The 27,662-nt window shown below is 37.8% G+C and overlaps 1 protein-coding gene across 1 annotated transcript in view; it reads right to left on the reverse strand.

Moving 5' to 3' along the window:
• The window catches only part of ATRNL1 (attractin like 1), a gene marked incomplete at both ends in the record, with an annotated part of 528,973 nt that overhangs the window by 374,695 nt on the left and 126,616 nt on the right, over window positions 1-27,662 (reverse strand). The window contains 4 exons of the mRNA XM_080620626.1: window positions 9,574-9,711; window positions 15,025-15,243; window positions 20,411-20,599; window positions 22,287-22,500. Of these exons, the coding sequence (XP_080476752.1) occupies window positions 9,574-9,711; window positions 15,025-15,243; window positions 20,411-20,599; window positions 22,287-22,500 (760 nt within the window). The remainder of the gene's footprint in view (window positions 1-9,573; window positions 9,712-15,024; window positions 15,244-20,410; window positions 20,600-22,286; window positions 22,501-27,662) is intronic.

Raw genomic sequence — 27,662 nt, forward strand, 5'->3', positions numbered from 1 at the left:
ACTCAAATATCATGCCATTATGCTATGATATTTACTAAATAAAATTATTATAAGGGAAATATTTTTCCCAGTTTTAGGTTTACTGCCAGAAATACAGAATATTTACATTGATGCTTCTCCCTACCTGCCCTATGCAATCACAAAACTACAGGTAATGTAAAAGCTATGTAGTGATAGTGTTGAAATGAAAATTAAGAACACTGCTTTCTGCTCCCTCATTGCTTGTATAACCTTTTGAAATCTAAAAAAATAAGTCTAAAGGGAAATTACCCAGTACCTTTCTATCAACTAAGCAGACAACAGCATATTTTAGTTCAAAAAAGAAACTGAACATTAAATTGTTTTCCTTGTCATGCTATCAACTTTTTCCTTCACAAAAGACAGGCTGCTTTCCATAATGTGTGAAATTATGCCATTTGCTGTATTACAATTTAATGTACAAATGCTGCATACTATGTATACATACACACACATATATGTGCATGTATATATATCTTAAGAACACGGCTGGCGAGCAAAGAGAAAGACTGCCTCTTTACAATGTACTGGCCACTATGGGTTACTCTCTACTCTCTAGATAGGAGAGGAAACTGCTTCTTCCTTGGATGCAAATGAGAATTACAGCTTTGCAAAAAATATTAGGAGCAGCAAGCAGGGTTCAGAGAGAAGATGACAAGAAGAAGAAAACCTGAAGCAGAATAGAATCTATGAGATATTTCAGAAAAGAGACCTATCTATATCAAAGAGCAGAATCAAAACAGACCAGAGGGAGAAGAAAAAAGAGACTTCACTAAGATCTCGTGTATTGTATGGAGTCTGATTCAGCTGGGACACAGGAAGAAGTTGTTGGATTGGAAAGAAAATTGGAAAAGACAGACACCCACCCTGAAATTCTGTGGCAGCAAAAGGTGGATCTGCTTCTAACTGGTTTTCTTTAGTTCACCTTCCCTAGTTTTCCATAATCTTGTTCAAGTTGATGCTCATGTTCTAATAAATCAGACTACAGATTACTTCAAAGTAATTGAGGGTTTTCTTAGATATGCTGCCTACAAAAATGTGCCCACACTAAAGCACATGTGCTCCTTGCAGATAAAACTGTTTTGTTCCAAATATCTAACACACTGCCCTTTGGGCTCTGTAGGAACAGGGCTCTGCTCTTGATCGTGCCTATGGTAGGTTTTAACAGTGTTTCCTCTGGAAAGACAGGGACAGAAGGAAATCAATATCCCTAGGCACTTACTGTTGCTCTGTGTAAGCTGGATGGCTAATGCATAGATGCCAAAGCTCATATGGAATGAATTCAGGGAGTAGTATGTGTAAATGTACACACATACAGATATATAAATATAGGTGAAAAGTTCAGACTTACACAATGTGCAAAAGAAGCAGACACCACAAAAGGCCTTACAGAGGCAGAAGCTTTAGCAGAATAGCAGAAAAACTCAGATTTATTGTGTCCTTCACACTCTGTGTACTGGAGGAACAAAAAAAGGCACCCAGATCTCTCACCAGTCTGCATCAGATGCTGTTGACTTGATGCACACAAGGTGTACACTCACTAGAAATTTGTTCAACTTTTGCCAATAATTTGAAGATCTGGCAAAAAGTTTAATGTTTCTACTAAACAATAACTTCAGATTTTCAAACAATGATTACAAATCAAATATAAGCCTTTAGTATCGGTAGTGTTCATCTGTGTGATAGCAGAGAAGGGGACAGATCTATAAAGGCAATAGAAATGCTACAGATTTGCTTAAAAAACTTCACCCAGTTGGGAAGTTCACTCCTTCTCCCTAGTTGGGAAGAGGCTTTTACAGAATGGACACTGTCTTAAATGCTGGTTTTAGGCCTGCTTAGAAAACTAGTGGCACAAGTTAAAACGACATGTTCCTGCTGTGCCAGTACTCACAGTTTTACTCCTACTTTAAAAGCAACAGCACTGGTAGTACAATTACAGGAAAACTGAACACTGTTTGGGATATTATCACTTTATGAAAAAAAAATGGTAAGACAGCAAAGTGCTTACGTTATCTTATTACTGAGTGTATTATACAATCACAGTGTGTCTTAAGTGGCTGTACGGAATTCTCTCACAGCATCTCATACATTCTAAGACTTCCTGTTAAAAATACCATGCATAAAAATAATGATCAGATGATAAGTAGCTAGAATAATTTTAACATTGACAGCTAAGTAGATGATTAATAAGTTTGAAAATAATGCTAAAAAATGTTGCCAAGATGACACAGAAGTGTTCCAAGCAATCTCCTATACTGTTTTCTCCTGCTACTTTATACTGCAGTCTGCAGTGCACATATAATCCTATTTTTACTAGAATATCATAAAAACATTGCGTATTTCCCAGTCATGCAGTACATGACAGAATGAGACCTTGAAGAATATAGAATGCCAAGAGAAACGACCAAGACGGCAAGCCAGTATCTGTTCCCATCTACAAAGCTGTTTTATTTTGAAAAATCCATCAATATTTAATGATGGATTTTCTATTACTGAATTTTTATATTCATGCTTTCAAAATTGTACCCCAAAAGGGACGTGAGCAGAATAAAAAACCAAAAAAAAAAAGAAAAAACCCACAAGCAACATCAAAGTGATTTGGATTATCTGCCCTACAACTGTTCAGCATCTCAGTCTACAAGGTTTCCTATGTTCCTATGTTTCCTACATCTGCACAGCTTTACCTTGTTTTACAGAAGCAAACAAGGCTGAGCTATGCACCTCTCACCTAAGGCTTATCACAACATAGTGCGAGTGTGTCTTATTCTGTTAAGTCTCTAGAGGGTTTGAATCCTTAGATATTTCTAGCACAGACTGACAGCACTGCATTTAGCACCAAGGCTGCTCATGCATTCGCACTCAAAATCAATCACAGAAAAGTTTGGTGGTGGTGTTCCACAATACAACTGGAGCTTGGTGTGGAACACAAAACCTGTTCCTTACTATAGCACTCTATTCCCTCATGTTCTGAATTCACCTCTGTCTTCCCTGTTATTTTCTTGCATGGTGAGCCAACCCTTTGTCCTGGGTTCAGCAGTAGCAGTCAGTTTTTCTCCTTCTTAGTAGCTGTTGCAGCACTGTGTTTTTGACTTTTGGCCTGGGAACAAAGCTGATAACAGTGATGTTTAGACTGACCAAGGACTTTGTGAGTCTCATGCTCTGCCAGGGAGGAGGAGAAGCCAGGGAGGAAGCAGGGACAGGACACCTGACCCAAAACTAACCAAAGAGGTATTCCATACCACAGCACGTCATGCCCAGGATGTAGAATTGGAGAGTTCTTGGAAGGGCTGGATCACTGCCGGGTGGGGGCGAGATATCGGTCGGTGAGCGGTTGTATTCTCTTCCTTGTTATTTCCTTTATCATTATTACAATTAGTGGTAGCAGTAGTGATTTGTGTTATACCTTAGTTATTAAACTGTTCTTATCTCAACCCATGGGAGTTACATTCTTTTGATTCTCCTCCCTGTCCCTCCAGGAGCGGAGGGAAGAAAGGTGAGGGGGGGAAGTGGACTTCGTGGTTCTGATTTACAGCCTGGGCTTAAACCACGACAGTTCTTTTTTGGTGCCCAACGTGGGGCTTGAAGGGCTGAGATAACAACAGATCTGACTGAGGCACAATGCTGATTTATTGGCTCTCAAAGTTGTTCTTTTTGATATCACAGTTTCTGTATGTTGTAGCTTACTTAGGGCCGGTATTTGCTGTGTTAGTGTTTATCAAGTGTAGGCCTTGGGCTAAGGTTCTTGTTTCATTGTACTTTATGGTAATGGCTTGTAATGCGGGCGGGCTCCAGCAGCAGGGCGGGATGGACGTGGCTGCAGACTTGTACCTGGCCGTCCCGCTGCTCTTCACCGTACTGGCCCTCGTCCTCGCCTCCGTCTTTGTGAGGCTGCGGGGAGCTGAGGGGGAGCGGCCCCGGGAGCCGGCGGAGGCCGAAGCGTCCCGGGAGAGCGGCCCCGGGGACCAAGCGGCGGCGGGAGAGGGGCCAGAGTCCGGGAAGGAGGCGGCTGCCGAGCAGCGGGAGGAGGCGGCGGAGGAGCCGAGCGCCGGGGCCGAGCCCAGCCCCGCGGCGGCCGAGAGCATTCCCCAGCAGCCATCCGCCGAGACCTGTGAGCCTGAGCCGCAGGAGGATGCAGGAGACTCTGCAGCACTTTCCAGCAAGGCAGAGGAGGAAGATCTGGACTCAGAAAAAGGGAAGCTGGTGGTGAGAGAGCCGGCAAGCACAGCAGCATCATTTGAGAGTTCTGAATGGCCTTTGGGTACCCTTGGGACCTGCCTGCTGATTGTGATGGGGATCACCATGTTGGCGCACACACAGAGTGTGTTCTACCCACAACCATTTTGTCTGATCCCGAGAGTTAAGCAGAGTCAGGTTTGGGTCTTGCCTGGGGTTAGACGATGATATAGGGGGACCAAGAGGTTTTCCCCAAGGCTGGACAGCCATGAGTGTCATGGTGTGTGGGACAGCATGGGCGAGTATCTAGTTCACTGGGCCCCTCCAGTGCTTTGGAAGCATCGGAGATGGAAGGCAGCTGTGTGGAGTCCCCGACGACAAGTTGCAGAGACTGCTGCAGGGGAGGGTGAATTATTTTGAGCCTGATGAGCCCACGGCACTTCAGGCCATCAGGGCAGAGATGCAACATAGAGATGGACTCATGATTGAGGGGTGGACTTTGCAATGGGCCTCTCCTGCTCTGAAAGACTGTTACAAGAGATGGAGCCCACCATCATGGACCGAATGGACTCAGCAGCTTTATAGGGATTGGTCCGTGCACTAAGATAAGAGTGCACTGAGATGAAAGTGATGGTATATTGAAAATGTGGGATCTGAGCATGACGTGAATGGTATGGAATAAGGGGTGGATACTGTCCTGGGTTCAGCAGTAGCAGTCAGTTTTTCTCCTTCTTAGTAGCTGTTGCAGCACTGTGTTTTTGACTTTTGGCCTGGGAACAAAGCTGATAACACCGATGTTTAGACTGACCAAGGACTTTGTGAGTCTCATGCTCTGCCAGGGAGGAGGAGAAGCCAGGGAGGAAGCAGGGACAGGACACCTGACCCAAACTAGCCAAAGAGGTATTCCATACCACAGCACATCATGCCGAGGATGTAGAATTGGAGAGCTCTCGGAAGGGCTAGATCACTGCCGGGTGGGGGCGAGGTACCGGTTGGTGAGCGGTTGTATTCTCTTCCTTGTTATTTCCTTTATCATTATTACAATTAGTGGTAGCAGTAGTGATTTGTGTTATACCTTAGTTATTAAACTGTTCTTATCTCAACCCGTGGGAGTTGCATTCTTTTGATTCTCCTCCCCGTCCCTCCAGGAGCGGAGGGAAGAAAGGTGGGGGGGGGAAGTGGACTTCGTGGTTCTGATTTACAGCCTGGGCTTAAACCACGACACCCTTAAAAAGGATGCTGTAACTTTAGGTGGTAACTTTGATGGTACTATCACTTTACACTTTGCCGTACAGGGGCTTTAGCTTACAACTCTGCAGCATGCATACAGGGCCTGGACTTACTAACTGGTGCACTGTGTATCATTTTCAAACAAAGAATGCAAATCTGTTTGTATAACTAAACATATACAATAATATCAGGTAAAAAAGCAGAATTTAATTTTATATTTTAGCTGCCTGTTTCAATTCACAGCCATCATAACTACCTGAAACCATTTTTAATTAATATTAAGAACAGTAATATTAATTAGTATTAAGAACTGTAATAAATTGCAGTCACATAACTTTAACAAAATAAGACAGGCTGAGAAAGTTGGGGCTGTTCAGCCTGGAGAAGAGAAGGCTGCGTGGAGACCTCATAGCAGCCTTCCAGTACCTGAAGGGGGCCTACAAGGATGCTGGGGAGGGACTCTTCATCAGGGACTGTAGTGACAGGACAAGGGGTAACGGGTTCAAACTTCAACAGGGGAAGTTTAGATTGGATCTAAGGAAGAAATTCTTTACTGAGAGGGTGGTGAGGCACTGGAATGGGTTGCCCAGGGAGGCTGTGAATGCTACATCCTTGGCAGTGCTCAAGGCCAGGTCAGATGAGGCCTTGGGTGACACGGTTTAGTGTGGGGTGTCCCTGCCCATGGCAGGGGGGTTGGAACTGGATGATCTTAAGGTCCTTTCCAACCCTAACTATTCTATGATTCTATGACTTTTCAATTTATTACTGATTTTACTATAGAATGCAGCAATAAATCAGATTAAGTAATTCAAACTAGATATGTGTACAATGAAAAGTCATAAAGAATTGAAGGAGTGTCTGTATCTTCCCTGCAAGCGACATGTTAGGATTACTGAACACAAAGATCATGTATACACCAAGAATACAAACTAACTCTCATTACCTGTATAGATACTCCAAGTGACAGGATTTAAAAGAATAATTAGAATTAGGCATCCTTTTCTAAGAAAAAAAAATTATTTGAACAGTTAATTGTAAGAAAAATGATCGTTGTCAAAATATTGCCCCTCAACAACTGACATGCCACACTTCTGTCAGGGAGAATAAACTAGAGCATCAATCACACAGTAAACCTGCCATAGATGGAAAGCCATTTAACACCACAATAACAAAAATGCTACAGATTCCAAAATAAGTAATATGTATGACTAAGGAACATTAAACACTCACGGCATAGTAAATATCCATGGTCATTTTGCTATACATAGATCATTTTCTTATATAATGGGAATATTTATCTTTACTCAAAGCCACCCTGCATTCTAGACCTCAGACTCCAAAAATCTTCTGAAAATCAGGACTGGAGAAGAACACATGGAATTATTCAGTCTATTGCCCTTTTCTAAAGCTAGGAAGCTTGAAGATTTTAAGAATATAGTGTGGGTGACAAAGCAGATTTCATAGCACTTTTCAGGCAATCTATTTTATCATTTAACTAGTAGGAAGTTTTCCCTGTATTCCACCTTAGTATTTCTCGTTGCAATCTAATCCCATTACTTCCTTCTCAACCAAAACAGGGATGTGAGGAAAGGCACTTTATCATTCTCTTCTCGGCTTCCTTTCACGTATTTGAAGCCTGCTATTATGCCGCCACCTTTTCTTTGTCTTTCTAGGTTTGTCATGTCTACTAAGCCTGCATCATAGCAGGATGTGAAGTCAGTCCTTACATTTGTTTTAAAGCTACTGAAATATCAGCAATTATAGTGAGCAGAAATCCAGAAAAGTCAATTTTTTTATCCAGTCTTTAATCACAACTATTCAATACCTTCTGAAACATGAATTATGTCTTTTTCCTGTAACAACTGTTACTCATCCCACAGTAATTTGTTAATGTAACATTATGCTATACCACTATGAATGTATCAGTTATTTGATGACAGTTCTGAAGGCATCATTATTCCCTGAGCAGAATAAAGAATACACTTATGTTTGTGCAGAGTTCCCATCCCTAGACAAAAGTCAGAAAAGAACTGATCACTCGGGGTGGACAGTCAGCTTCTTTCAGAGCTTTTGGACTGACCTCCTACAAGTACCAACAGGAAGGATTTAGGAAAGGATTAGAATTAGTGAAGGAATAAAAGCTTTCCAAGGACTGAAAGACTTGCTATGCATCTCTTTCCCCTTCCTTTCAAGATTATCAGGGATCTAAGGACCAACAAGGCTAATCCAGCCTAGAAAACAAAAGGAAGTTTTTCTTGCAAATCTTTTGAAACTATACCACCAATAGTCAAACTAAGTTGGGAGGTCAGATATTACCTGTAAGTACATATATCACAACAGCAGAATACTTAATAAGTGTACTGAATGCTTTTGTTAGGACACTGGGAAAAAATATTCCTTGTCATATATCATGAGTACATTATAAGGTTAATAATTCTTAGCTTTTCTCCTAGTGTGCACCACTTTGCTTCTCAACTGTAGAATTCAAGCACAACCTCTTTTTCCAGCTTCAACTGCTCCCTAATTCATAACCAAGTTATGAATTAACCAAGTTATGAATTAACTTGTTAATGAAGTATGAATTAAGTTATGAATTATGTTAATGAAGTATGAATAAGTTATGAATTAGCCTTGTAACTAGAGTAACTTGTTATATGAAGAATATTATAGCATTAAAGATGCTGCTTAAGAGCTATAGTCATTATCCTCACCTTCCTTTAAAAAGCTTTCAATCTTGATCCTCAAAAAAAAAAAGAGCTCCAAGGAACAAAAATTCTGATATTGAAGGAAAATCTAACAGTACAAAACACCCAATTCATCAAAATGTCTTAAAGACTTAAACAGATTTATGGGCTCTATACTGCAAAATACAATATACCAATGCAGATAAAGCCTCAAAATAATTATCATCTTTATTTTTTAAAGCATTCTTTAGCCTAAATAGCTCCTGTTAAAATCCTGCCTGCCAATAAAATTATGTATTCTTACAGACTAAGGTTGAAAAAACAAGTCATAAAATTTATAATTTTACTGGTCCTATAAATTGATTTTAGCCATTACTGCACCATACATAATTCACTAAAGGTGATGGAATGCTTATTTGGTTGATAGCTAATGTATCCCTGAAGAAGAAAAGTTATATTAATACATCATTTTGCCATAAAGGTGATATAGACAGCAAAAGAACATTTTGTCAACTTTAGGAAATAAGAGAACTATTAAGAATTATTTAAAGCATCATAAAGAGCCAGTGAAATGTGCAATTGTCAGTAGGGGTAGACATTAATCTTTCCATCCCCTTGAACACTTTCTACATATTGTGCCTGAGTTTACCAGATGTGCAGCTTTATGCATTGACTGCTGCATGTTGAAGTGCTGAATAACAAGTGAAATGAATAAATATTCCTTGAGAAGCAAAGGTCTAGTTAAAGAAACATCAATAATAGAGAAAAAAAAGCCAAGAGAAAACTTTCTAGCACTCTCCTAGATTCAATCTCAAGTACCTTAATAACTTTTCACATTTAATATCTCTCATTCCCCTATTATATTCAGCTATAAGGGAAGGGGTTACTTTTAGCTTTAAAATCACTCTATTGCAACATACATAAACCATCTGGAGTATTGGACTTCTTTCTCTCTCTCACTTCAAGGAGAATCCTCTAATGCAACGCAGCAATTACAAAAAAGGATTGGATAGTTTAGGGTAGCCTACAATCCTGAGTGTACCAGGCCTTTCCGTTTGAACTATACAGATTTGTTGGTCTGCTAAAGGCATCATTTTACATTAGCATTACACATTTATGTAAATCAGTGCTATCAGATATTATGGTAGGTAATGAACTTCATTTGTAAGTATCTTCTCATTGCTTTTAAAAGGATTGTTTACATGGAATTAAACTATGCCTCTCTGAAATATCAGGATTTAAGGTGTTACTCCCACAAGAGCGTTTCTTTCTCCTCCCTTCCCTAACTAGTAAAGCATCTTTAAATTACCACCTTGTTCTTAGAGTATCCAGACTAAAAAACAACTGCAAAATGAATAAACATTTAACCTTTAAAGAAAAGTTAATTTCACGTTACATTTAAGAAGTTAAATTCACCTTACACAAAATGTCATTTTAATTACTCTTTTTTCCTCCCAGAACAACTCACCTGTACACTGTCCTCCATTTGTGGGATCCCCATAATATCCTGGCATGCATGTTTCACATTGTTTTCCTGTTGTTAAGTTTTTACATTGATCACAGACATTACTGTTGATGCAGGTGCTGTGGCCATTACACTGGCAGGCTGGAATAGAACATTAAAAAGGCCATTTATAAATTGCTCTCAGGAACAAAATCTTTCCTATGTTATTACAAAATTACAGTAGAATGTAATTCTGAGAACTTTAATCCTGACTAATGACCAGCATATATATTTGGGTTTTGACAGAGAATCATTTTAAAATGGCATTATGATAAGACAAGAATTCAGACCAAAGACCACCAAAGCTAACTATTTAGAGACATGCGAGATTGAAGTGTGTGAGAAAGTCTTCTTTTGCCATTTTTGAGTGACTAAATCCAATCCTCATAGCTTTAAAATGCTGCCTGGTCACTCAATAGATCTTTTAAGAGGCAGTAAGGCACTGAGACAAAATCGAAACCTCCACACCTATATGCAATCCACTGTGAAGCATTTGAAAGGCTACTGTGATGGAGAACATGAACAACTCACACTCAACCTTATATCTAGTGGGGAGAGAGAACTTACAAAAAATTAATTAAAGATAGTCTAATTTTTAACAGTTCCAACCCTCACATTAGCTTTAGCACACTATGGGGTTTTAAGGACATGAGGACCACATCATACAGCTGCAGTCCCTCCTCGCTGCAGTTGAGTTTGGTGAAAAGTAAGAAAGAACTGGACTCCTGTTGACATATGGTTTTTACACCTGACCTTAGAAGCATAAAACTGCTTTTTGTCAAACACCACCAGTATAAAGCACTGATCTTGCACCACACCTGCACTCCAGTGCTCCGCATGTTGGAGAAACTCAGAAAAACTACTGACGACTATTGCAGCAAAATCACAACGTGAATTCTACCAGAGTCATCGATTCTGCTGCCAGAACTCGGCTGAACAACCAAGAGGTTTTGAAGGATGACCTCTCCTTAGAGTGGGACCCCGGAGCTCCTAGTGCTCAGTAGATTAGCAATCTGTCAATTACAGCAGCTTGTCAAATGTCAGACTATGTCAAACTTTTCGATCCCTTACTGGCAAAGGATGTTTAACACTCAGCACAGGACAGCTATATCTCGGCAAGATCATAAGGGGTTTTTTGAATTTGGATTTTTAATTTAAGTGTCACAGTGACTGGTGTCTTGGCTACAGAAAAAAAGAAAAAGATATTGTCACTGCATGATTTAAATGTTTTTTGACCTGTTTTAGAATTTAGTAACTTACATATTTATAGCCATTGCCAGGCTATAAATAAACTCATAAACCATTAAACCTACAAAGTTTACAATCTCTTCCTTCTTTTGTAGTTATGCCTATATAACCTTGTAAACAAGTATCAAACATTTCTATCCTGGGCTGCATCAAAAGGAGCGTGACCAGCAGCTCCAAGGAGGTGATTCTGCCCCTCTACTCTGCTCTCGCGAGACCTCACTTGGAGTATTGTGTGCAGTTCTGGTGTCCTCAACATAAAAAGGACATGGAACTGTTGGAACAAGTCCAGAGGAGGGCCACGAGGATGATAGGGGACTGGAGCACCTCCCGTATGAAGACAGGCTGAGAAAGTTGGGGCTGTTCAGCCTGGAGAAGAGAAGGCTGCGTGGAGACCTCATAGCAGCCTTCCAGTATCTGAAGGGGGCCTACAAGGATGCTGGGGAGGGACTCTTCATCAGGGACTGTAGTGACAGGACAAGGGGTAACGGGTTCAAACTTAAACAGGGGAAGTTTAGATTGGATCTAAGGAAGAAATTCTTTACTGAGAGGGTGATGAGGCACTGGAATGGGTTGCCCAGGGAGGTTGTGAATGCTCCATCCTTGGCGGTGTTCAAGGCCAGGTTGGATGAGGCCTTGGGTGACATGGTTTAGTGTGCGGTGTCCCTGCCCATGGCAGGGGGGTTGGAACTGGATGATCTTAAGGTCCTTTCCAACCCTAACTGTTCTATGATTTTATGATTCTATACTACTTGAAAGTTTTCTACCTTGACTAAATCTTTTTAGAAACTACAAGTTATATTCTTCCTCAGAATACTCGATTTTCAGACAACTTTGTGGTGCCTTCCTCCAGCAGTTCACCATTCTGTGGTTTGGCGCCTTTCTCAGAAAAAGCTACATAAAAAGACCATGAACTGCAGCTCCATTTTGGGTTTTGTTCATGTCTTACACATAAAATTACCTAAAGGAAATGTTAAAAAAAAAAAAATATGCAGCCCAATAAACCAAGAGAAAAAGGAGATAGTGCATTAAATAGGTGTTATATTAAACTAGAGTAAGATGATAATATAGGGAATGGATTATAATACAGGGAAAACGTTTCATTCTGATAATCTAACTAGTGGGTCTTTGATCTATACATTTTCTATGCTTCCTAAGAGTTTGCTTTGCATTCCTGATTTTTTGTGTTATTTAAAGGATAGCGATAGCAACCATAATTAATCAATTTTTTTATTGTGAATTCTAGTTTGCTGCTGGTCATATTATACTACCTCTTCATATATGATCATAGAATCATAGAACAGTTAGGGTTGCAAAGGACCTTAAGATCATCCAGTTCCAACCCCCCTGCCATGGGCAGGGACACCTCACACTAAACCGTGCCACCCAAGGCCTCATCCGACCTGGCCTTGAACACTGCCAAGGATGGAGCACTCACAACCTCCCTGGGCAACCCATTCCAGTGCCTCACCGCCCTCTCAGTAAAGAATTTCTTCCTTAGATCCAATCTAAACTTCCCCTGTTTAAGATTGAACCCGTTACCCCTTGTCCTGTCACTACAGTCCCTGATGAATAGTCCATCCCCAGCATTCTTGTAGGCCCCCTTCACATACTGGAAGGCTGCTATGAGCTCTTAATTCTTACACTTTGTTAAGGCAAAGTAAATAGAAGAGTTTTTAAATCTGATTCAAAAATATATATACAATAAGAACCAAATCAATCTATGATTGACACAGCACACCAAAAGTGGTATTATATAGCTGATGTTTTTTCTAAAAATATGTATCTCATTGAGAAAAATGAAAAACCAAACGAACTGCACAGTTCAACAATTTCCTGTGATACAGAGCAGTGCAATCAAACTGGAAGCATCAGTATTAAATAATTAAAATAGTAATTAAAATAATGAGACATTGTAATGATCATTTGAATGAGAACTATGATTTAAATTTTTAGAAGCAATTTTTTTCTTTAAGTGATTTTAATGTACATCAGTAGCAGCAACAGAGTTATTTCCCCTCATGCATACAAATGTGATTTAGCTGAATTTTCAGTGAGGCTGCTAAGGATATAAGCAATTTTATGTCTAATTTCTTTTGACCTCTCAGTTGAAATGGTTGGTGATGCTGAAAATTGTTGATAACTCTAGCTTTAAGGAAATATTTTATACTAGGAAAATATATAAAAGGCATGCCTGCATTACACTATGCATTTAGTGTAAAGATACTTCATCTAGTTTCAAACTAACTAGTTATAATCAGTTCACATTCTTTTCAGAGAAATTTAGACTTTAAAGACAAACTTGGGCTACTTGATGAATAGTACTTTTAAAGATTTGAACAGAGAATGATAATGAATTTAAAACACTTATAACCAACACAACTGCTCAAAGGCACTATAAAGAATATGGATACAAACTACAAGTAAAACTAAGTACATACATGAATGAACATGAATGGTTTAGCCAACTATTCATCAATGTGACAGAATAATATTTAAGCTACATGCTATAAGCTATTTATTTTTATTTTCATTGAAACTAAAAACTGTTCCATAAGCTTATATAGCCTTGGTATCAATTCTATCTTATTTCAAGAACATCAAATGATTGCTGTGCTAAAATAATAAACTGTGTAAATACAATCCATTACAGACAGTATGTTAAGAAAATGAAAAGCTTAAGTAAAAGCCTACAGCCTATACCAATCAAACTTAATTTGCTTCTTAAATTCAAAACTTCAGAGAATTCTTGGTTAGAACATAGAATGATTACAGAATTTTATCCATAAAGGATAAATATTAAATTAATATGAGGGTGAAATCTGCTAACTCAAACATTTTAGACAAGCAATATATTACCCATTACAATTTCACCAATGGTAGATACTGTGTATTGTAGTGAAAGTCTAATAATTGTACTTACTACAAATAAAAACATAGCTGCATTCTAACAGAGTAAGTACTGAAGTGTCCACACAACATAATGTATGGAAATGTATTCCTATTTCCAGGAACTTACTAGAGGCTTCTGGGTTCAGGAAATGGTATTAGATAGTTGGGGAGTTTTTCAGTTTGAACTTTGACCATTTAACAGTGTTCACCTGGCTTTACATTTCACATCATTATTCTAAAACTTTAAAAAATATCTACTTTCTACATCTGCATCAAAAAAAAAAGTTACCAAAATAAAACTTTCTTCAGAGATTCTGCCTTCTAAATAATACAGTGATACACACAGTTACATACAAATATATATTAGCACACATACACCAGAGCAAACATTGCTGCATATAACCATAAGAGTTCTGGATCCTAGAGAAGCTCCAGCTTCCATATATATCAGCAGTAGGAACACTTGCTGGAAAAATGCCTTTAGCACAATTACACCATTTATTCTAAAAAAAAAGGTTTTAAATGGTATTATTTATTGTAAATTACCACTGCAGGTCTGTCAAACTCCCCAGTGGGCTTTTCATTTGCCTGCACTACTACACTGCTGCTTCTCATGCTGCTTTCAGGATTTGAACTGTACCAGCTCAGCTTCCAGCATCTTAAAGCATCTGACATCTAGCTTACTTTCCAATGATTAAAATACTATAATCATATCAGTATGGCTTAAATTTAGATTCTCTTTAAGATGATAAACGCATACATTCTATTTACACCAAATGTGAAAGAGGCAGACTGGGAGGCACAGCTCAGAGGCTTGCAGCCCCCTGTTCTCACAGCCAGCTGGACTTTTGTGTGAGGGATGCAGAATTTCACAGTTCCTGGCATTATCAGTTACCTATAGGTAAATTTCTCCCCAGCTGAGCTTTTCTGTGATGGATACAGAAGCCAGAAGATAGCAAGAGCCAGAACAAATTCATATTGTTAGATTTGAAAAGGTAAAACGATGGGATGCCTGGAAACTTATTTACAAAAAAAAACATAGCAGTTTTGATTAAAATATTTGCATGAAATTTCACATGTGACTCTGCATGACAGGAAACACATTCGTGTTCTGTAAACAAGAGGCTAACAAACTCTATATTTAGGAAATATTCTGGAAATACAAATTCCTCATGCAAATGTTATACGTATCACTCAAACGAATTATGTTAATTTGGGAATTTAAACAGAGAAACATTTCTTATTTCATATAAAAGAAAGAATGGACGCAGGCCTTACCTGGACACTGGATAAAAGACCACTCATAGTTTTTCTCTTTTGGACAGAGACTAGCATCAAGCACCATTTCATTAGAGTGCATGCCAACTGCCTTCATTGGGCCTCGTGATGATCCTTCCAAGCATTGCCCTTTTCCAGTGTTACTGGGATCGTTACACCATCCGCACCCAGGCTGTTCCAAACACTGTCCACACGTCCTCAGTCCAGAGCAGTTTTGAGCTGTATTACGTGGAATATAATATTAATGCAAGAGGGGGTTTGGGTTTGTTGCTTTTTTTCTAAATGAGATGCTAGGATTTTACAATCCCAATTTTACATTTCTATTTCCTTCTGCATATTAAAAATTTCAGTAGTAAGAGTATCTGCATTTTCTTTAAAAGTTGTACTTCTTCAAAGATCATGAAGTGCACCACAATATAACAACAAAGATTTCAAATCAATAAAAATAAGGAGGCATAACAATATTACACATCTTCATTAAATCCCATGATAAAATATAGATTCTGTGCTTAGTATTAATATATATCATGGTACGCATATATGACTAATTTTCCCAACATAAGCAACCCATCCCACAGAAAAATGTAAATCTAGGCACGGTCAATAATACAAATAAAAGTGATAATAATAATCAAAAAATTGTGATAGTTCATACAATTACAGACATGTTTGGGTTGGAAAGGACCTTATGGGCAGCGATGCCTCACACTAGACCATGTCACCCAAGGCTCTGTCCAACTTGGCCTTGAACATTGCCAGTGATGGAGCATTTACTTCTTTAGGCAACCTGTGCCAGTGCCTCACCACCCTCACAGTAAAGAACTTCTTCCTTACATCTAACCTGAACTTACCCTGTTTCAGTTTAAACCCATAATTCAAGCTAAAATTTTTGGTGGCACAAAGTATCCAGGGATCACACCTGAGAATTCATCTACAAATACAACCCCATTTTCTTATATGGAACTTCTGAAATGAGCTAACATAGTACACATCTTCCCAAAACTTAAAGATCTTAAGCTACAAGTCATAATTCCATCCCATTTAATTGAACTGTATCTTCAGAGTCTCATCTGTTAGGAGTAAATCAGCATTTTAATTTGCATACTAAAAATCAAGTCTCCCCCTAGATCTTTTATATTCCACTATTTAAAATATTTAATTTCACATGAAATGGTCTGCCTCATATTTTAAGCCTGTTTAGAATCAAATAAAATGACTATGTCGAAATTACTGCTATTTCTTATTAACAAAAAAATTAACAATTTAGTACCTTCAGGAACACCATTGGTGTTCACAAGTTCATTTGAGCGCTTTCTGCTACATGCTTTTACATTAACACTGTAATACTGAATCAAGCTAACATCAGAATCATTTGAACATTGATCACTATGGGTCCCTGTCTCTTGACACATTATGTTTGTGGACACTTAAAAACATAAAAGCATACACGAGCTTCAGGAAGATTCTAAGAAAAAGAAAGTAGTTTAAAGATATGTAGGGTTTCCTTTGGAGGACACTCAAATGGCTTCCACATGAGTGTAACCTCTCAATGTGGCTCAGCTGCAGCCAGGACACTTTATTCAACTAATGACCTCAGCTACTTGGACCACTCAACTCCATAAAGGCAATACCTGAGTACATGTTGTAAAGGGTATACTAAGCAGAACAATTTTGTTTCCAATTAAATCAACTGACAGCAGAATAAAGGCAGCTACTGAGACTTCAACAATTATTAAAATTGGTTAAAGTTTATGAAAGTTGTCACAGAGAAAAATACTCCAGCACTTTAAAGATATATGCAGATATCAAGATAACCAGCAGTTAAGAACCTGAATATGATCTCAAAAGGACTTCCAACAGTGCCAAAAGCTGGAGCATGAGCTCTTGTATCATTAGACTTGGAAGAATTCCAATAGAGGGACATTTTTGAAGTTTCCCAAATATGGAAAAAAAGGAATGGAGGTATCTCAACTCTTCTTGGAAATCAACATTAATCATGCAAAAGATCAGTTTTACACCAGATCTCATCAGATTCAAAGCTGAATGATACAAATTTTCTGTTTCAAATATACTAGAGGATCAACAGGAAAATAAAGACTGCCATTCTGTACTGACTGACTTGCCCTTTCAGAGATGCACTGTAAATGATCCAAACAATTCTCATGCTGTTATTTATGAAGCTAGGAGAAAACAGTTCCGAAGTATCAACTGCACCGTCTTCATAGAAGATAAAACAGAACCAAAAGTGAAAATCCTCAGATAATCTCTGTAGTGGCATTCAGCTGAAACACTGAGGAGAGCAGAGAAGTTATTGTTTATGGAAAAAGGGAATATTCAAGCAGAAATTTCTTTCCTGCTTTGATATTCTAGAGGTGGTCCAAGATTGCTCAACTGTCAGCTATTCAATCAAAAGCCATAATGGATGGAAGGATGTGGGGAAAGAGTGGAATGCAACTTTTTGGCAAGCAGGTATTAAAATGACAAAATGTCACCAATAAAACAGCGTTCTTCATTTTAATGCCAAGTTGTGAAAATAAATGTGAAGTTCTCAGCTGTTATATTTTTTATTTGAAATCATACATGCTTGTGTGATTTTTTTTTCATTCAGAGTAAAACATCCAAAACCTCATTAATCAGTCAAAATCAAAATAAAATTAAAACAGTTGGGTTTTTAAAGGCATAGTTACTTTCCGTTCTTCAAGTAAGCAGAAACACTACCCCTTCATAAGACAATCCACGTAACACTTCATTACCTCAGCAGCAATAATGTTATATTTATTTACGAAAGTTTTCAAGTCATTCAGAGTGTAACAATGTCTGAACTATCTTGCATTTGGACAATCATTTTCTTGCTTAAATGCAAAATACCTAAAGCTTTAAAACTCTGGGAAAAAAAAAAAAATGCTTATGGACACACAGTTGTGGGTTTAGGTTTGTTTTGTTTTAAGTTGTTGAATAGAAAATGAGTTTTCATACAAAACTGCCTTTACATTATGATGAACTAGTACATAGCAAATCCTGTTTGCCTCATTTAATATAAACTTTTACAGACCTGATAAAAGTAACAATTATATTAAGAACAATTTCTTGTGTTCTGCAAACAAACTCAATTTACATGATGTGCAAACGAAAACATGATTAGAAGTTCAGGCTGACATAATACACGCTACTTTAAAAAGCTAAGCATGGTGCATATGCGTTCCGTCAGTATTATCTCCAACGTTTCAATCTACTTATCTTACACCACAACGCACTATCATTATTTCAGAAGCTGCAAAACTGAGTCCTTACAGGAGTGAAAAAAAGGTTTATGGAACTGTTGAGAGAAACATTTCCATAACTATGGTGTTATTATCCTAAATATATGGGACAAGAAATTAACTGCTCCTATTACTTTTTTATTCGTACTCCAAACATGGGCTGATGGCTGGGTTTAGAGGACATAAGGACCCAAGGAACATGTTAACCCTACTTTTAGCCCACACCTGGACTTTAGAATCTGTATTAACACCAGAAATTTACTAACTAAGCATAAGAGTTTAGCAGAACAAATCAACATTGGACTGGTTCATTATATTCTACAATTACTAGGGATAAAGAACGAATCTCTTAATTAAGATGATTCTCTTAATAAAGAAGGAATCTATTAATTAAGAAGAATAAAGAGACTTGGCCAGTTTTACCTGAAAGAAAAATTCTCCTATGCCTTAGTTTCCTTTAACCCAGATATACGTAGGGGGTTGGTACATATAGCCATTCTCTTCTCCTAAAATAAGATTATATAAATGGTCCCTATTACAGACACGGCAGGACCTTACTTTACTTAATATTTTCTTGAGGCTTAGGTGAAAGCAAGTAACTGCCTTTTCTATTTTTTTGCATTTCTATCCATAACCTATTAAATGGAATCATGACATCAAATGAAATGAATCGAAGAAATTCTTTACTGAGAGGGTGGTGAGGCACTGGAATGGGTTGCCCAGGGAGGTTGTGAATGCTCCATCCTTGGCGGTGTTCAAGGCCAGGTTGGATGAGGCCTTGGGTGACATGGTTTAGTGTGCGGTGTCCCTGCCCATGGCAGGGGGGTTGGAACTAGATGATCTTAAGGTACTTTCCAACCCTAACTGTTCTATGATTCTATGATTATTAGGATCCTGCAGCAAGTTGCTTCTTGTTGTCAACATCATCCATCCTGCCACAATATATCCAGAAATGTTCCAGAGATGTTGATATCAAAAAAGGGAAAGGAAGTTGGAAGTAACTAGAAAAACACTCTCACAGAGAAGAGCAACAATGAGAGTTCAACAGTACACTTCAGAAGTCCTATATATTTTGTTTGGGTCCCACTGGACAGGTAGAAAATATCTGAGTCAAATCTTGAAGGATGCTAAAAATACTAAAAAGCAGTCTCCTGTAGGAAGGCGACTGAGGAATTGCTCTAAATAAACCACGACTGAGACAAAAATCTAAGGCACCAGGCAGCTTGCTCCAGCATCTACATGAATTATGGCACTGATACACATTGGAACTGAATGCTGCTGAACTTAACAGGTCCAGTCACTACAGACTTTGAGAGAAGTAGCTGTAGCTGAATGGTACACTGGAAGGTACAATGAGTAGGCTTCTTACTCTCCTAGAGATGCATAGTATCAACTTCTGACGAAATATGCTTCCAAAGGAGACATCTGGGAAGTACCTTTACTGCTTGACAAAGTAAGAAATCACTTGTATTTTATCTCAAAGGGATGAAATGAGCAACCTTGACCATTAATACAGCCTGACCCAGTCTGATCAAACAGGACAAGTTTCCTGCATATCTTTATGGGCCTGTTGGCCTAACAGAATTCCTTCTATTTCCACAAAGGAGAAATAATCTGCAAGGGTTAATAATCAGCATTGGCAAGTGAGAAGAACCTAAGGAAGACCAAAACCATTTGATTTACATCTGTGTTACAATATTCTCAAGACTACTGCTATCATGACTGTAACATTATCTTCATCTTTGCATGATAGGAAAATGTAATATTTTGAATCTGATAAAATGATTCAGATTCTTAAAACACTAAATTTGTCTCACCTTATTAAATAAATAAATCTCCTTATTTTAATAGCTTAATGTTGTATAAGTCTATTGAAAACAATAAGCACGTTTTGCTGTTTCAGAAGACTAAATATGTTTCATCAGAAAAAATTGCCAGTATTTTATCTGTATCTAGAAAACACATACAGAGCATTGGCTGCTCACATTAGTAGCTATATAAAATCATTCATTTGAAATTATTTTTATCTTTAGCCAACGTGCTGAATCCTACTCATAGATGCACTTGTGAGTGGCAACAAACATAGTAGTATATTTAATAGGATCATTGTTCATTAAGATACTCACGGGAGCATGTGGCAGTTTGCCATTCTAGACACTGTCCATATGGGAAGGAGATTATATAGGCGTTTGAGTCAACACATCGCTTCGTACTGCTACACCACATACATTCCATACCATTACTCGTGCAGTTAGAACATGTTGTTCGCAAGGAGCATGGCTTTTTGCAGGGTCTGGCATTCTGGTTGGGACTGACTGGAAAAGAATCACATTTATAATTTCGAACAGTTTCAATCTCCTTTAATGACATGTTCCATTAGAACAACTCTTGTTAAAGTGGTTGTGTCCTTAAATAGCCATAAATATTTTCACCCAAAGTTATGTTGCAATATATTAATATAATAAAGTTTTACAAAAATTATTAAGTCATACTCAGCATGAGTCACACTATAGCTCTAAGAGTCCATTTGAAACATTTCACAGCAATTTCATCTATATACTTACATAATTTAATATTCATTGCCTGGTAACGTCAGCTTATTTGCTTACTTGCACTTACATGACAAAATACATCTCAAACTCCTATAACAAGTACGTTAGAGTTCTGGATCTATCAATCATTCTCATTAGTTCAACAGTGTATAAGCAAAAATATTCTACTTAGGACTGACTTATCCCCTAAAATTTTGCCATAGAGTGTACATATGAAAGGAACTAGAATACAAAGGGAAAGTAATAAAAGGAACATCGTTCAATGCAGAACAGATTTGTTTTGGAGGGGTTTTCTTTCTGTTGTTAAGGGTTTTTCAGGTTCAGGTATTTTTGTTTGTTTTTCTCTATTAGAGACCACATTCTGAATGAGTTAATGGTGTATGTCATCTCAGAAATTCATAATACACAAAAAAGAACTTGCATACCCTAAACTCCTGATTTGTGCTTTGATTTAAAATAGAACTGTTATGCGTACAACAAGAACATAGTAATTCGTAGGCAGGAACGCAAGAGTATACATAGCACTATATTTTCCGTGCAGAAAAGCCTTGTGAAACATTGGGATCAAGCCCTCCTATATGTTAACATGGTTTTATATATTATTGATTCATATTCAATACCAGCCAAGTTCTCAAACCAGTCTTCATCTGCAGATATATTAAGAACACTGAAAGATTGCATTTTTAGGAAATATAGATGGCAGTAGCAACAAACGTATGATATACACTTCGCAATGACATCACTATTTGGAACTGCTTCAAAGAGAATAAAGAATTGGTAAGATCACTTTTGTTATGCAGGTTAACAACATGGACAATTTCAGAGCGCCATCAGGCAGTGTTCCCAACGCACCAACAATGCAGCTATTTTCCAGTTTTGCATGAACAATGCACAAAACAAATCTGAAGAGGAAATTTAAAGAACTTCATGTGCTCAACCCCACAGCTATGAAGAGAAACACAGGACAATCAGAGCATGAAAATGCTAATTTGAACTGTCAAGTGACAATTTGCCATAGTCATCTTCATACACAAACAAACCTACAGGACAGAAATAAGGACTTTGGTTTTGTCAGCCTTTCAGACCACTAAAATGTTGAATAATATTTTCTTTCTGAACCTCACTGAACATCAGCCTTGCTGAACTCATTCACTTTCATACTACAATCACTCAGTCACTGTTGCCACTGACTACTACTGATTTAGAGGCAACTTGTAAGACTTCTGTTGTAATGCAAACTAAGCCATGTAAACTAATTCACAAATAAATATTTCCTGCTTTAAGAATATTATTTGTTTTCTATATTAAAGCTCTAGATTAAATCAATACACATATTTATTTTGTAATTATTTAATCTAAATTGTCCAAAAATCTCTCTTAACCAAATGAAAATCCAAACAAGCTTGCTAATCATGACAGTAACTGCAATTGAGTATAAGAGATGGCTTACCGACAGGTTTTTCACACACAAGACCATCTGCCATTGCAGTGCATGGATTTGCTTTCAGTCCTGCCACCTCTGCTCTTTCTAGATACGCACAGAAGCCAGAATCATTTGGCTCTCCAGGAAGCCACTGCAGAGTTGTATTGGTAAAAGGAGACATGTCATCCCATCCCCAGTAGGAGATATTGATCTTGCGTAAACCTACCCAAGGTGAAATTTTCTATAAATCAGAATGAAAGAAAAAAGAGATAATTAGTTCAATGACTTCTTGTTGTTGTTGTGTTAAAACATTTCAAAGAATAGCTCAGCAGCAACAACTTCACATTTTGAGAGAATTCACCATGTCCTTTTCTCACTTTGTCATCTAATCATTGTCCGTAGTTCTTAATTGTTCTACCTTGCTGAAATGCAACCCCCCAAAATAATAAAAACCCCTACCCGCCATATGCTTCTGTTCTACCCAAAATCTCTGTCTATACTGTTCAAAGTCCATTCTCATTAAATTATTTGACATAGAGTCAGAAAACAGTCAAATTGGTCATAATAAAACTGTCGGGGTTTTTTTTTTCCCAGCAGCTGCTAAACTGTTTACTAATTTCTAGGCCAATGTAGATAATAAATATACATAACAGCAATTCACTGACATCAAAGTTCAGGAAAAAACAGGATAAATAATCCATCCTCTAAAATCTGTATTGCTGGTACAGATCAACATCTTCAGGCAATTCAAAGAGAGATGCAAGTAGCATATTCACAACTTCAATGCCATTCAATGCACACTGAAAACACCTTTATTATTGATTTCTAAGCCATTAAGAAAACTAGCCTAAAAACCATAAAAAGCATTAATTCTTAAAAAATATTTAGGATGTGTTAGTAAAATAACACCAAAAATTGTACTAATTTTTATAATTTCCTCTTTATACAATTACCCAGAGAAAAAGCAGATTTTGAGGAATAAAGGCCTCTGCCTGCTTCTGGATAAATCTACATTTCTTGCTCCCATCAGTGTAAAAAATCCCAAGATACTGAAAGCAAACACTTTTCCTCACGTAATCTCTATGCTATCAGTTTTAACTAACCCCATTTTAACAAAGAACAGAAACAGACCACAGCTGTGACATGTACGTGGTGTTAGGTGAATACTAGAGTACAAACAACCCAGCCATCTGCACTGGGCAAAGGACAGATGTTACCAGTAAAGATGTTGATCTGATCGTGAATAAAAGTTCTCGACTGATTTAATTTACATGCCAAGGTAAGTAAAACACTATAATGCACCTAAAGGGAACCCACTGTATTTCAAGTTCTATATGAAATTTCACAAGTGAACCAAGAGTCACTGTCACCATCTCTCTGAGAGATTTTTCCTCTTTGATCTCACATCTTTCTTCTCCCATTCAGGTGTAATCCACAACTGCAAGATCTTTCAGAGCTCTTTCTTATGCCTGATCAGAGCATTCCTCTTTTTCCCCTGCCTCACTAGACGAAACTGAAATATAAAGGATTATTACTTTTGCTTCAGAAATAGCAGTGGTAATACTTTTAAAAAAACTCTGTAGGTAGATAATCAGTATTCCTGACACTCCTAAATCGTGTTCCCTATGCTCTCTCCTTCTTCTGTCTTATCATTTGGCAGCATGATCAAACAGAAATTGCTACTGCAACTAAGAGACTTACAGATGCAAGAAAAACTTAAATAAAGCAGAAAATTAATAAGTTCCATTCCATAAGCAGTGATGCATTCTGAGAGACTTGGATAGCAACAAGAACATCCAGCAGAAGTGTCACTGCCCACTTTCGCATCTTACTTCTGTATTTACTTTATAACTTCATTGCTACCCCAGGTGATGAACTTTCCAGGTGTCTGTGAGAGCACCCACATCCTGGATACTAGATAGAATGTGATTCAAGTAGTGAAAGTGGAACTTGGGCATCTGGAAAGTGGTAGATAATACATCTGTTGTCTTATTTGTTGTTTAGTTGCCTAGACTGCTGTATATGTACGTGGTCTGCATGCATCAGAAAACCTTAGATATTTATGCATGTCTCTAGACATCTCTCTGTAGAATGCTAAACATGCACACCAGGCACACATAAAATATGCCAGGGGCTTAGGCAGGATAAATTGCTGACAAATACAGACCTAAACCAACCCTAAAGGCCTACTTTGGGGCTGAGGAATTCCAGCCAAGAGAACCTTCAACATATTACTGTTTCAACTGCACTGCCAAATAATCCTCAGCATCAGCATACAGAAAGCAGAGATCCTATTCCAGCTATGGTGAAAAGTATGTCAGGCCAATAATAAAAACTGACAGTGCAGCAGTGACATTTGGAAAGAAACTCTTTTATTTGAGTAGGAGAGTGTCTCAGAACCCCTTGAAGGATGACAAAGTCCCAGGTAGGATGAATGCCAGGGCAGCCTTAGGAGATAAAAGCAGCACCCCTGAAATGAAAGACTGTTGTTAAAAGCAACACATACGGTAGTCATCATCTTCCTTACTAGCTGCAATATCTGGACAATTTATGGGTATGTCAAGTTCCAGATGTACCATCTTTGGCTCTTTAGAAGTGTAAGACATCAGACCTGAACACTGATTAGCATAGTATCAAATACACACTATCAAAGCTGTTGCGTTGCAGCCTCACTTAAGCTGCTCTGGGTGTGCTGTTAGGATGCTCAAAACAGATTATCCAAAAGATTTTTTAATTATTTGATTAAAATACGGTAAATAGCTGAGAAGCAGGCCACCAAAATGCTCAAAGGTCTTGCTTAAAGCACATATTCGAGTTTGTGGCGTTGATTCCAAGATGCGGTAGACTGAAGACTACTGGCAATAGCAGACGGCATGTTGATATCACTAAAGCTTATCAGCAAAAGTGAATGCTACTGCACTCCATGAAAGGCAACAGGAAAAAACAAACAGGGAATAGAGAATTCAGGAAGGTCCAACTGTGACATCTAGAGCCACCAGTGTGCTGTGACTATCCAACTAATTTCTTCACAAAAAAAGAAGCATAGATCTAGTCCTCATCTCTCAAACCAATGAAAGGTTCAATCATAATAGCTGGGAGTCTCAAAGTACTTGAAGCAACTGAGGGACTTCAAAGGTGCCGAATGAGAACGTCAATCCAGTTTCTTCTTCAGGCTTAAAAATAATGAGTTGAACACCCTTCACTTGAACTCCATGGTTGTTTCATTTAATGCAAAATGAATGTAGGAAATCGACTCCTTTACTTTGAATATCTTGCCAAAGATACTTCTGAAGAGGATCAGACAGGAAGAAAACCAGCCTGCCTGTTCACTGTACCCAGAACTCACTGATGTAAGAGTCTAGTTTCCATGCCTCTTCAAAAATACAGTTATCAAGCCAGGTGGATGAAAAACACAGTACAAATCTACTCTTTATCTCAGGAAAAAAAAAACCAAACTTGCTGACAAGCCCCAAATATGTCTATTCTTTTCTTCTCAAGAATACCAGCTTCTTTATTGGAAGGTCAGATGATATTTGCTCAACGTGTAAGTGGGAAGAAAGTTACTCCTTACTTATGAAGACTAGTTCTTTCTTTCTCAAGGCCTTGATGAATGTATACTTTCAAGATGCCCAATATCCACAATGGAGAAACCTATCCTATCCTCACTGTATCTGGCAAGTTGTTCAGATTCAGAGTTGAAGAGGAGCCTGCAATCCTTTTCTATTTGAGGAAGGAAAAGCTCCAACACACATATGAATGGCTACACATGTGAACATGTACACACTTGTCAGTAAACAATGACATGGCCATTTCAAATTGTTAAGAGCTAAAAGCTGCATTTTATCCATGAAAAGTCACCAAAAGAAATGACAGCTTTTTGACTAAATACAGATTATAATTCTTCATAGGATTTAGGAATTATTTCAACTACATTACAGATTTCTATGTGAAATGGTGAAATTTATAAACTTTTGACTTAATTTTTCCTTTGTGTGGGAAGAGGAAAGGATAGGGAGGAAGCAGCAGCTCATTGCAGCAAATATGAATTCTAATCTACAATTTTTCTATTTTTTGAAAATATATATAAAATTCAACATGCATAGGCTAGAATTTGTTTAACCATCATTACAGAATATGACTGCTCATATTCTGGTGGCTCAAATTCTGACAATTTTTGCTGGAATACTATTACTATATTCCGAAAAATTATGTATTCTTTCAAATATTCCAGTGGATTTTTTTCTTTTTTAAATCAGGCTATAAGGTATATCTATGAAAACTCGTGTTTTACATTATGTACCTCATTTTAAAACAACATGAGCACCAACTAAGCTTATTCAATAGCATTCTAGGTAAACTATCAGTTAAAATTTGGGATGTAGGGAGGAAAATGTTCAGAAATCATCAAAGTAAAATTTCACAGTGAAACAAAGCAATGCCATACACAGCAGGTGGCCAAAGCTACCTCAGCAAAGCTTGTAATGGGCCTTACTAATGTTGCACTAGAGAATGCAATCAAACATACCTTGAGAACTGTTCCATAGCTTTATCCCATTACACTATTGAAGATTTAGAACCATTCTCTAGAATATGTTTCTCCTGTTACCTATTTCTTTCCAGGCCAGGTTTTAGAACTCACAGTCCATTTCAGAAGCTATATACTTGTGCTTGAAAGGCAGCTAGTCAAGGTTTATCTGGTTCTATAGAACAATCTTTTAGAACACTGATAATAAGTTGCCAAAAACCCTTTTAAGCAAGAATTCAATCTTTATGTTAAGTTAGAAAAGTTTCAGGATTATTAAATTCTTAGGCAAGTTGCTGGATAGGGCTTTATTTTCATCTGACAGAAAAGCAAAACTGCTATCATAAGATGCATACAAATAGAATGTCAGTCTGTGCTCACAGAATGAGCTACAGTCCTATTTAATTGAACATAAGGCAAGTTTTTAACCATTGCAGGAAGTCATTAAATACTAATCACTAATAATTTCAAATGTGTGCTCTTTTTCTAACCCCCTCAATTTTAATTTTCTTTTAAGTAGTACTTATGCAATTATATTAGAAAGGGAAATTGAGTCACCTTAACTACAGAGCTCATGCTTTATGTTAAATCTAGGGTTTACTCAGAAAATTTAAGTCAGGCTAAGCTGCTTTGAGATCTACAGTGAATGTGATCATTTATAGTCATGACACAGTTTTCAGGCAGTACTGCTGCCTCAGCACTAATTTAATGAGGGCTGAATAATTTGCAGAGGAGCAAAGTGAGCAAGCCTACCTTTACTGAATAGCCAATTACTACTGAGGCTCAAGGTTCTCCTCTGTTCCTTAATTATGCAAAATACTAAGGAACTACATAACTTCTCAAAAATTTATCCACATCTTTATTTAAATTCCTTTCATTTT

This window comes from Psittacula echo (assembly GCF_963264785.1).
Source record: "Psittacula echo genome assembly, chromosome: 6".
NCBI classification, from domain to species: Eukaryota; Metazoa; Chordata; class Aves; order Psittaciformes; family Psittacidae; genus Psittacula; species Psittacula echo.